The sequence below is a fragment of the Dromiciops gliroides genome, chromosome 2 (genome assembly GCF_019393635.1).
Source record: "Dromiciops gliroides isolate mDroGli1 chromosome 2, mDroGli1.pri, whole genome shotgun sequence".
Lineage (NCBI taxonomy): Eukaryota > Metazoa > Chordata > Mammalia > Microbiotheria > Microbiotheriidae > Dromiciops > Dromiciops gliroides.
In genome coordinates this window covers 573,208,246-573,220,439 of record NC_057862.1, presented here as the reverse complement: position 1 = coordinate 573,220,439, position 12,194 = coordinate 573,208,246, and the positions used below count along the sequence as shown (strand labels likewise).

At 39.4% G+C, this 12,194-nt stretch overlaps 2 protein-coding genes across 5 annotated transcripts in view; both read left to right on the top strand.

Annotated features, from left to right (window-relative positions):
* The first annotated feature begins 3,512 nt into the window (after positions 1 to 3,512).
* LOC122741297 (RNA polymerase II degradation factor 1-like) lies at positions 3,513 to 4,299 on the top strand. Of its 2 annotated transcripts, none has more exons than XM_043984636.1 (2): positions 3,513 to 3,635; positions 3,909 to 4,299. In XM_043984636.1, exon 2 carries the CDS (start codon positions 3,919 to 3,921, stop codon positions 4,297 to 4,299), a length of 381 nt encoding a protein of 126 aa, XP_043840571.1. In that variant the 5' UTR covers positions 3,513 to 3,635; positions 3,909 to 3,918. The 2 variants fall into 2 exon arrangements, with proteins under 2 accessions (XP_043840571.1, XP_043840570.1); XM_043984635.1 differs by having other exon boundaries at positions 3,554 to 3,774.
* Positions 4,300 to 4,414: 115 nt separating this feature from the next.
* PLCB1 (phospholipase C beta 1) overlaps positions 4,415 to 12,194 on the top strand; it is an 856,495-nt gene continuing 848,715 nt past the window's right edge. For all 3 annotated transcript variants that reach the window (XM_043984633.1, XM_043984631.1, XM_043984634.1), the window contains exon 1: positions 4,415 to 4,583. In XM_043984633.1, the coding sequence (XP_043840568.1) occupies positions 4,485 to 4,583 (99 nt within the window). In that variant the 5' untranslated portion in view covers positions 4,415 to 4,484. The remainder of the gene's footprint in view (positions 4,584 to 12,194) is intronic.

Genomic DNA, 12,194 nt, shown 5'->3' with positions numbered 1-12,194 from the left:
ATTCAAACCCATGCCTCTTAATTCCTAAGTCTAGTGTGATCTTTATAGCATGCTATTCTTCATAACTTTGAATAGATTTTTAAAAAATACCTAGACAAATAACTGGATAATAAATCATAGGTAACTTTTTTATGGTGGTAGTAGGTTTCTTTTGGGGGTATGTTGAGTTTGAGGTGCCTAAAGAACATCCATGTAGAGCTATGTAGTATGCAACTGGCAATTTATGAGACTAGGACTATATATGTATGAAGATGAGGAAGTCATCTGCAAACTGATGATAATTAAACTCGTGGGAGCTGATAAGGTTAACAAAGGAATCTGGGTTAACAAAGATTTTATAGGGTAGATTTCTTACCCTTTGAAATTATCATAAAAATTTTTCCCCATTCCTCCTAAAAAAGTGCCATTGTTGAAAATGAGAAAGAACACTGCACAAGATGCATTGTTGACTTGGGGGACTATGTCATTTATTGTTTTTAGACATTTCAAATAACCCCAAATTGCATAATTTTTCTTCCAACCCAGTCCCCAAGTGAATGGTAACATGAGAAAAGGAAGGTTTAAGTGACCTATTTTGTGTATATTTTTGTCCAACATGTTTTTAATTTTTTTATCCTGTAACCCTCCCATACTATGATTTTTTTTTAGGTAAAAGAAAATCCAACCATACTTGTAGGTCAAGGAAAATTCAACAACTAAATCATGCTTTCATTTTATTGATCATACTAATCTCAAACAAAAGTTCAAATTCCCATACTTCTATTGTCCTTCAAATATTCATGATTGAGGCTGAGTAGTGATAGCAAAATGAAAATAAAGTCAAATCTTTTATTCATGTAATCTAAAGTTCATACCACTCAACTCATGTTCTGAAAGCTACAGGCCTTAATATCTGTTGGTCTCATTAAAAAATTCCCTTATTTCCTCAACACATTCCCTTCCTTCAAATAAGGGAAAAACTTGATTGACCTGAGGATATCTGGGGACACAGGTCTTCTTTGGGTTTTTGTTTGTTTGTTTGTTTTCTTTTTTTTTTCTTTTTTTTTTTTTTTAGAATTGGAAGGAAGCACAAATCAAAGAGAGGGACCATTGACTTGAACAAGTGAGTTGAACTTAATTTATAAAGTGGGCAAGGATGAGGGGTGGGAGAAGCAAAGTTATAAAATCATTAGAGAAAGCTTCTCATTTTTAAACAATAGCTGACATTTATATAGCTGTCATAGTCCTCAGGAACCCAAGGTCATCTCCATACCATGATGCAGGAAAAGCACTTCCCTTCTACCCCTCCCAGCCCCACAATCCTTTCTGTGGGGTGGAGGTCATAAAGTTGAAGGGCTAAGAGTCACAACAATACTCTAGCAGTTATATAAGACTTTAAGGAATTCAAAGCACTTTATATATGCCATCTCATTTGATCCTTACAACAACTCTTGGAGGTAGATGCTACTTAGTATCACTCTCCTTTTACAGATGAGAAGACAGGTTAAGGGACTTGCCTAGGGTCCCATAGCTTATGAGTATCTGAGGCAGGATTTGAATTCAGGTATTCCTGATTCCAAGTTCAGTGCTCTCTGTATGCACTATGACACCTAGCTGTCTCCAATTGTTATACTATTTACAATCACTAGCTTAATTCTTGGTACTCTAAATATGAGTTCCTTGTCCAGTGATTCACAAATGGACATACTTCTACTGGAAGCACATAATACCAATTTTAGCATTTATACAGCACTTTAAAATATATATTATCTTATTTGATCCTTAAAACAACTTGGTGAGATAAGTATTACAAGTATTATTATTGATATTTTACAGACTAAAAACAGTGTCACAGAGGTCATCAAGGGACTTGTTCATGGTCACATAGTAAATGTTAGAGAACAAGATTTGAAACTTGTTTTCTCCAGACTCTAGCACTACTATTAGAATTTCAAATTTATTCCCTATTATGCAATTTATTTGCCTGGAACAGAAAGGATGGGGGAGGAGGTGTTTCTTTTGTTAGGTAACTAACAAATAAGCTATTCATTAATTAGTGGGATTGACAAATAAAACTGAATCCTGAGCAGAGGTGTTTTTTGGACAAGGGATTTGTTTTTCAGGAAGTCGGGATCACCATTGAAAAGGCAGTATAACAGAGAAATAGTTTTGGGTCCTGCCTAAAGTTTTCTGCATTTGCCAGGTACTGATTGTATGACCCTGGGCAAATAACTTAACCTCTCAGTTCCCCCTCAGTAATATACATTGGTAGAGGAAATTTTCTCCCTGGGAGTTCTCAATCCCAAAGAAGTCATAGGTCCATACCAGGAAAAACAAAACAAGCACTAATAGTTAAGGACAGTTTTATAAAGAAAGCTGGTCTCTAAAAAGATTCTTTGACACCAGATTAAAGAAAAACAGGTATAGTATAAATACTCAGACAACATGGTCTGGACTTAGGTTCAAGAGAGAATGAGATTCAAATTCCCTTTTTGATACTTACTTATTGTGTGACTTGGCTAAGTCAATTAATTCCCTACCTCTGAGGTTGTTTCCTCATCTTTCCAAGAATTTGTAACAGCTACCTGAGGGAGTTGTTGTGAGGAAAGTATTTTGCAAAATTAAAATATGAGTGAATTTCCATTATCTTTATGAAGTGCTTATGCCTGGGTTTATGATAAGGACTGTTTGAAAAGTGTCAGGTTGCAGTTGTCCAAGTATAGCAAGGAGCAAAGATTCTAGGTGAGATTTAAAAAAAAAAAAACCTAAGGCAATTTTGCTTCTAAATTGCATCACAGATTTCGAGCTGGCAGGTTATCTAGTCTAAGTTTCTCTATTTACTTTTGAGGAAACTGAGGACCAGGAGGGTTAATTGATTTGCTCAAAGTCACAAAGGAACTAAATATAGAGCCAATATTAGAACTCAGGTCTTAGACTTCCAAATTCAGCATTCTTTCCTCTGTGCCACTCAAAGAAAGTTACGTGTATTATCAACAGAGTAGTTCCAGCATTAAGGGAAACTCACAACCTGAAGTCTTGAGAGGAGGGTTTTCCCCACCCTGTATAACAGCTTTAACATTTTCTTTTTAAAAATAAAATTTTGATAGTTTTTTATATTGCCTAAATTTCCTTCTGTTCTTTATTAAACAACAAAACCCACAAACACAAAACATGCACTTGCTTGAATCAAAGATGATATTTATGTACAAGTATTGCAACCAGTTTTTTCAGGACTGTCCTTTTATCTTCCTGCAAACAAAATTTACCACTTTCTCTTGCGGTAAATAGTAGTCTGAGTGTACTCAGACACAAAACTAAGGATAAGGTGTCCAGGGGTGCAGATCAGCCTAAGGAGATTTATCCAATTCATGTGTCCAGGCTGCTTGCTATCTTCCCCGCCAGTAACAACTGTCTATTGTGTAGCAGGCTTCAGGGTTCAGCACCAAGATTTTCACATTTGGGGATACTGGATTACCTCCTCCAAAAACCTACATCTTTCTTTCTCCATCCCATTGCGGGGTAACCAACTGGAAAAAAAGAATAAACCCCAAACCCTGCTCTAGCCGATCTCCCCGCTTCCTCTCCTCTCCTTACTCAGTTTTCCAACGAGCCCAGAGAAATTCAATCCTCGCATCCAAGCCTCTAGCCCCCGAAAGGTAACCGGGCATGCTCACTGAGTCTCTTCCAAGGAGAAAGTGCCTCGTTGTAGTGGAGTTCCGAGGCCGGGAGGTGCCGCTGCGCCCCTGCTTCCTTCCATTCGCCTGACCCAGCGGAGAAAGTTGGGCTCCGGGAAAGGCAAGGGAAAGGAGGGACCGAGCCAGCGAGTGTAGAGGAAAGGGGAGGGGAGGGGGAAAAGAGGGAGAGTGGTGTGGGAGGGGGACGCCAGGAGCGTGTGTCACTCGCTCACTCCACTCCCTCTGTGTATATAGGATGTGCTGAATGGTGCTCTTCAGATCCGCGGCGGTCGCGGAGGAGGCAGCGGAGGAGGAGCAGGAGCCTGAGCCCCAGCCGAGCCGGAGCAGGCAGCAGCAGCAGCAGCGGCAGCGGCAGCGGGAACGGCGGCGGCAGCAGCGGCGGCAGCAGCGGCGGCAGCAGCAGCAGCAGCACCAGCCGCAGCTACGGTTACAGCTGGCTCCCTCTCGCCCTGTCCCTTCTGGTCCGCTAGCCAAACCCCAGTGTCCGGCTCGTGCCTCGCTCCTCCGCGCTCGTTCGCCCTTGTCTTCTCGGCATCTGCTGCTGCTCCCCGACGGGCGACTGACACCACTTTCCACGGAGGGCATGGACCCACGCTTCTCCGCCTGCTCCTCACTCCTGCGCTGAGCCACCTTCCCCTCCGTGAAGGGACAGGAGGCAAAAGAGAAGAGGGGTGGGGGGAAAGCCAAAAGAACCCACCCCTTTCCTAAACCAACCCAAACCCCAATCCCACCCCCTCCCTGTCTCACCCCACTTCTCTCCCCTTCTCGGATCGTCTCTTCTCCTCTGCTGGGAAGCCTCCATGTGTGTAAATGGCCGGGGCACAGCCAGGAGTTCACGCTTTGCAACTCAAACCTGTCAGTGTCTCCGACAACCTGAAGAAAGGCATCAAATTTGTCAAATGGGATGATGTAAGTAACCTCTACGGTCTGTTTGTCGAGTTCTCGGCTCTTGCCCTCTCTTGGCGGGGGAGGGGGTTGTGGGGGTGGGGAAGGTGGGAAGAAACACACTCGTTGTTATGCAATGGGCAGAGCGAATCGATAAGGGTGCCAGAAAGTACACATGTTGGAAACTGCACAGGCAGTAAAAGGGCAGAAATTACTCCAGGCAGTGTGTGTGTGTGTGTGTGTGTGTGTGTGTGTGTGTGTGTGTGTGTGTATCTGTCAATGTTTAGTATTTTGCAACCTTAAGAGCAAAAAGCGAAGAGATGAGGATTTTATTTTTTATTTTTTTAAATTGCTGTGCTGATATCTATGACAAAGCTTACACTGCCTTGACAGGTCATTATAGTTTGGAAAGTGATGTGTGTGGTACTTCTGACCAGGTAGAAAAGTGTACTTAATGTGTATTGGGAGAAGGAAGCTTCTTTTTCCTCACACAAAAGCAACTCCCAAGTCCTCCATCATTCCTCCGGAAAATGACCATTTGGTGCCCTGAGTTATTAATTCGAGAATGGCAAGCTGATCCATTGTACGCATTTAAGTGATCTGACACCAGACACGGTCTGTTTACACCACAGGTTGTTTGCTCCCAAACTTAAGTCTCTGTCTTCTTGAAAGTAGGGGCTCCGGAGGAAGGCTAGTGGTAGAGAAGGAGCAAGGAGAAATAAAGTGACATTTTGTGGATTGACTAGGGGGAAGAGCCAATGGCTTGGCAGGTGCCGCTTGCTAATTTTCCAGAGCTTCCATGGCTTTTAAGGCAACAGCTTGAAAAGACCCTGCTGTGAAGTTTTACCCTGCAGTGTCTGGGGGTCCAGCATGGTAGGGGAGACAATAGGGAAAGGGAAGAATGTAGAGAATTGTCATAATTTCAGGGCCCTACAGGGCATTATGAGAATTTTTCACTTAACCTAAACATGGTATAGGTCCTTAAAAGCATAAATTAGACACCCTCCCCCCCCAATAATATTGATGAAATAAGTTTGGATTGACAATAGGGAATTAATTTTTAATAATACTACATCCTTGATTTCATTCAGAATTTATTGGTATGAATTATTCATTGGGATAAACATGAGACTTCCAGGGTTGAGGGATATTTAAATCCAAACCATTGAGGCACCTCTTAATCAGGAGTAATTATAGGACAATTGTGTACTCTTCTTGTTGAAAATATTTTCCACTCAGCAAATTATAGACAATTATCCTTCAGGACATCTTCCTTTTAATCTTCTTTTGCCATTTTCTTTCTGTGTGAAAACAATTTAGATAGTCCAGGTAGAGGATCCAGTTACTTAATCCAGTGCATTTGTTTCTATATTTTGTGCAGTTGGAAGTATGAATAGAAGGTACTATATACTACTGTTTCCTTGTCTATTATCAAAGGCAACAGGAAAAGAACAAAAACTGTATATCTTTTCAACTCCCTTATCCTGATGGACAGGCTTTTCTTTTAGGGGGTGGGGTACATAAATAATTTCTAATCAACATGTTCAAAAAACCCAGTAGATATTTTGTCAGTGTCAACAAGTCTATCAATAAAACTGATCTTTTCCATAAAGATTTTTATTCACATTCAGCCCCACTTGACAGAGAATTAGTGTGATCTGAACTATGTATGGAGCGATACAGAGGAGACACCTGTAACAGAGGTTTAGCAGCATAAAATAAGATGAGAATCTTAGTGTAAATTATGAATTCCTTTACTTTGTTTTTTTAACAACTATACTTTATGCAAAATCCCATTGATTTCTTGTTTGATTTGCATGCTACCACAGAGATAAAGTAGGATATAGTAGAAAGACAGGAAAACTAATCAGTCATAGCAAAATTGGGACTAAGAGTAAGCAAGGTACTTAACTGCTTAGAGTTCAGTATATAGAGGGACTGAAATTCAGGGCATTTAAAAATGTTCCTTTTTATAAGTGCACATATTTCTGAGGTCAGAAAATTCTGATCTCTATGGCTCATTGTGTTTTACCAAGAAGTCTAAAAGACTGTAGTAGACAGCAACACAGAGGATGAACAACTCTGAAAACCTTGCCTAGTGAGCACACATGTGCTTTTTCAGTTCTGATTAGAGAGGTCTTAGTTTCTAGCCCTACCTTTGCCATTAGTTAGCTGTGTGAAATTCCATTCCATTTTGGGTCTCATTCTTATTTGTTAGGTGAAGAGCTCACCTCCCCTTAATTCCCTTTGTGGATCCAGGACTGATTTATGGGTGTTTTCTGGACCATGAGTAGTCCAGTATTTCTGAGTTACTCTGTTCATTCCTGTGTTCGATATAAGCTACTAACCCCAGTCTTTATCTTTTCCACCAGAAAATAGGGTGAGAATCAAAGTGGCCTTTGGGATTAACATAGATTAGACCACTTAATATGTTTGCAGTAACTGAACTCGAAATACAGGTCTAGGGGTTGAAAAGCTCAGGCTTCAGTCTTGGCCCTGTCCAATAATTCTCTCTGAGCCTCAGTTTCCTTATCAATAAAATAAAATAATTGTTGTGTCAAATGATATAACACATGATGGTATATTTTAAATATATAAAATCCCATACAGATATGTAATAAAATAATAGCTAACATTTATATAATACTTTTCTATTTACCACCTCCCCCATATACCTTGCATTTTGCTCATTTGATCTTTATGATAAATGTACCTTGAAGCCCATACAAATTTTGTCAAGCATATAAATCTTAAGAGTTTGGAGAAGCCCCTAGAGAACTGATGATCTCCCTACAGAGGACATGAAAACATGGAAATTCTTCAAAATTGTAATAAACTCTAAGGAATCTTTTTACTTCTCCAGGGATCTTTTGTGACAGTATGAGCTCTTTTCCTACAGGCTTAATTCAGAAACAAAATTCCTTAGCAATTGCTTGTGAAAATAAAAATCTCATTAGAAATTTGACTTCAGAATCCTGAACAATAGAATTATAAGGAAGGAAGGAACCTTGAGAAGTTATTTGAACTATCTCTTTACATTTAAACAGGATACCCAAGTACTGTGGCAAATAGAAAATCCCTGCCCTTGAGGATTTCCCATCTAGTTGGAAGAGACAAGATGTAAATATTTAAATATTTGAAATAACTAAAGATCTCTAACTTTTCCAGATTGTAATGGTTGCCATCATGTCCTCCAAACTGCTTGGTGTTATCCCAAAATAATTAGCCCAATTTTCTGAACAATATGTGGGAGGTATAATGAGTTTATATGATACATCCCTAAACCCTATATATATATATATATATATATATATATATATATATATATATATATATATATATATATATATATATATATATATAAACATATATATATAAACACAATTTAAGCACCACAGCCATTTTTTCTGGTTATTACAAGCAGGGATTTAAATTTTTTTTTGTTTATTTTTGTGACCCCTGGACCTAGCATAGTCCCTACCACATGGTAGGTATTTATTTAATGCTTGGTGATGGATGGATTGATTCAAAAGATCAGAATACATTTTCCTGTAGTCCAAAATTTCATCTATGACAGGATAAGCACATATATACAAGGAATACTTTCTCCCTGACTGCCTCTGAAGGGGTGATTCAACCATAGGTGGAGTTGGTACAAGTTCATACCACATAGTGAGGAAACTTCTTCCAGTTGTATTTTTTAACATAGGCATTAGTTTGCTCAGAGAGAACTTTACCAAAGATTTCCAAGGGACACTTGGAATCAAGTCTAATGCACAGCAAACCAACAAGTATTCATTAGGAGATTACTATGTGCAAACCACTGTACTGGACCATTAGAGTATCAGAACAAGAAAAAAGGATCCCTCCTCTCAATAAAACACAATGGAAAGAGTGCTGGACTTAGAGTGAGCAGACCTAGGTCAGAATTTTGGTTCTGCAATTTACAGTATTTCTGATGTTGGACAAATCATTTAATTTCTCTATGAGGCATGGTTTCTTCCTTCATCAAATGAAGAGGTTGAACTAGTTAAAGATCCTTTCCATTCCTAAATCCTATGATATTCTACTGCAAAGATACAACACATAAGCAGACATATGTACCCCATGTTGGTTTGAGGCTAGAAGGAGCACTAGGGAAGTAGATCAGTAAAGATTTCTCATAACAAGGGGCACATGAGCTGACAACTGAAGGAACCTAGAGATCCTAAGATGTGGAGGTGAGGAGGGAGTGCCTTCTAGCATGGGAACAACATGTCCAAAAGCCTAGAGCAGGAGATGGAATGTTCAGTTCAGGGAACAGTTGCATGTTGGGCAGTTTGGCTGGAATGTAGAGTATGTGAATGAGAATAATGTGAAATCAGCTTGGAAAGGTAGATTGCAAACAGATTGTTATTGTCGATGTTGTCCAAGTCATTTCAGTCGTGTCAGACTCTTTATGACCCCATCTGGGGTTTTCTTGGCAAAGATATTGGAATGGTTTGCCATCTCCTTTTCTAGCTCATTTTACAGGTGAGGAAACTGAGGCAAGCAGGGTTTAAATGATTAGCTCAATATCACACAGCTAGTAACTCTCTGAGGCCAGATTTGAACTCAGGAAGATGAGTCTTTCTTATTCCAGACCTGGCACTGTGCCACCTTGATGACAGACAGATTGTAAAGGGTTGTAAGTGGCAAGTACAGGAGCATGTATTGGTCCCAATGTCACCATTAAGCCACTAAAGTTTCTTTATGTTTTTGTTTTGTTTTGGTTTGCAGGGCAATGAGGGTTAAGTGACTTGCCCATGGTCACACAGCTAGTAAGTGTCAAGTGTTTGAGGCTGGATTTGAACTCAGGTTCTCCTGAATCTAGGACTGGTGCTTTATGCACTGCATCACCTAGCTGCCCCTCTACTAAAGGTTCTTTAGCAATAGAGTGATATGGTAAGATTATTGTACCCCCTCCAAATCTTGAAACTTCACTGCATGATACTAATCAGTATGCTGTCAATAATTTTCCTTCCATGAACACAGTTCATCAGCTTCAAAGAACACGTTTATTTACATGTCAAACAAAAACAAATTAGCACCTGCCAATGAAAAGCCCTTCTTTGGAGAGGTGTAAAGTTTCCTTCTTTTATTATAATGTGTTAAGTAGGCATCACCTCTAATAATTCCTCAATTTATATTCCACTGAAGCTCGATGCAAATGCCCTCACTTGGTGTCAGTGAATCCTTTTGCCCCTTTCCTCAGCTTTCAGTGCATAGTATTTGTCTTCATTCCTATTGCTGGCCTCCTGGTTTTGCAAAGGATATTTCACAAGGTTCAATTCATTTATTAATCTCTCACTAGGTGAAAGATATCATATTAGGCTTTGAGAATGCAAAAAAAAAAATAAAACAGTCCTTGTCCTAAAAGAGTTTAGGGTCTACTGGTAAGAAACTACATGTATACAAATAAATAAATGTATAATGCAGACAAAGCAAATACAAAGAAATGTAATTTTGTACATGGGAGATTGTGAGGGGGTTCAGGAAAGACCTCATGGCATGGAGGGCAGATTATGTAAAGACACTTCAGCTGGAGATTTGAATGCTCGGTTTGGGGAACAGTAATTAGGGCAGTTTTTGCTAGAATGTAGGCCTTATGAGGGAGAATGATGTTCAGTTGAGTGTGGATGGTGAAGCTGCAGGCTTTAAATGAAAAACAATTGAATCTTATTTTTTTCCCTGAAAGGCAATTAAAGCTTCTTGAGCAGGGGTGGAACATGGTCAGACCTATGCTTTTGGAATGATGATTTGGCAGCTGTGTGGAACATGGATTGACGAAAGGAAAGTCTGGAAGCAGGAAGGGAAATTAGGATGTTCTTGTAATAGAGCAGACAAGAGGTGATGACAGAATGATTTTGAGTGGAGAGGAAGTGGGTGAAAGAGATATAGAGGTAGAATTGGCAGGACTTGGAAACTCTTATTTTTTTTTTGGGGGGGGGATTAAAGAGCCAAAGATGACTCCATGGCCTCTTGTAACTGCCAGGGTAGAGAGGTTATATCAAGAGAAATTGGGAAGTTTGGAGGAAAAATGGAGTAAAGAGAATGAATTTTGTTTTGGATATGTTGAGTTTAAGATGCCTATGAGACATCTATTTGCAGATATCCAACAGTCTGTTGGTGATGCAGGATTAGAGCCTAGCAGAGAGACTAGTGTGAATCTGGGAGATTTAGGATGATAAAATAATAGATTTAGAGTAGGTGGTTAGGGACCTAGTGTACAGGCCTAGACCTCAGTGACTATCTAGTGCCGCATATACTTGAAGATGACTATCATTAACTCTCCCCACCCCCATCTCAACCAGTAACTGACCAGGTAGGATTTGAATTTATGTCTTCCTTCCTTCAAATACGGTGCATTATCCATCGTACCACACTGCCTCTCTCTATTTGAATTCTTGGGAGCTGATGAAATAAAGAAAATGTGTGTGTGTGTGTGTGTGTGTGTGTGTGAGAGAGAGAGAGAGAGAGAGAGAGAGAGAGAGAGAGAGAGAGAGAGAGAGAGAGAGAGAGAAAAGGGTGCCCAAGAAAGGGCTTTTTGGGATATCCACAGTTATGTAGTATGAGATGGATGATCCTTTCAGATCCTGGCAATTTTAGGATAATTCAAGTCTGACTAGCATGAGATTTATATAGAAGACTGGATTTGTTTGGAATTAGAAGACTTGCTTTTGATTTTTGACCTTGGACAAACCACTTCCCCTCTCTCAGGCTTAATTTTCATCATCTTTAAAATGAGTGGAATGTGTTATATGATATCTATATGAAGGTCCTATAAAAACCTCATAACTTATAATATATGTGAATACACTATAGGTATAATCATATCTTCTTTTCCTTCTCTTAAACTTAGGCATGGTGAGAGCTTAATAAAATATGATTGGTCTCAAGTAAATAGGAATGATAACCCCAAAGTTGTCTTGCTCTATCAATATTGAAAAAATATTTCCCATTGCTATAACTATTATTTAATATTGGTATATTATCACTTTGATTTTCTGAGTGATGGATGAGGGTTAGCTGACTTGTGTGTTCTCAGAGTGGCTAGATTTATATGGGACTATTAGGGGAGAACAATCTCCACCTTTATCATGGGTCAAGATACTTTATGTCTGGGAACATGCTAAGCTGTGATAAGGCACAAATGGGATTACAAAGTGAATAGGCAAGGGATTGTGGCACAAGGCAAAGGTATTGGACCTGGAGTCAGAGAACTTGAGTTTGAGATTTGTTCCTACACAAATTACCCACCGAACATATAAAAATCAAAGGAAACAGTGGATGCCAAATGTTTTGTAGAATTCAAAGGGCTATGTGTATATCAGCAATTATGAGGAGTTTGAGAGTTATGATTCTATAATTAGCAGTTTTGCTGTAGGGCCCTTTGGCCCCTTTTTTCTCCACTCTAAAATTAGCTGGTCTATGCACAAAAATTGGGGGTGGGCAGTGACAGCTTTAACAAAAGCTGGAAAAGTTGGAAAACATTCCAACTACTATAGTGTTCAGAAGCTCTAGGATAGGTTTTTGTCCAATCATAAATGCTTCTCACCTCTACCCTTTATCAAATTCCTTAAGAGTGTCTTTCATTGATACTCCATAGACTGTGAT

Excerpts from the sequence above, each read along its gene's own strand:
- LOC122741297 (XM_043984636.1), top strand. The coding sequence starts at position 3,919 with ATGGTGCTCTTCAGATCCGCGGCGGTCGCGGAGGAGGCAGCGGAGGAG.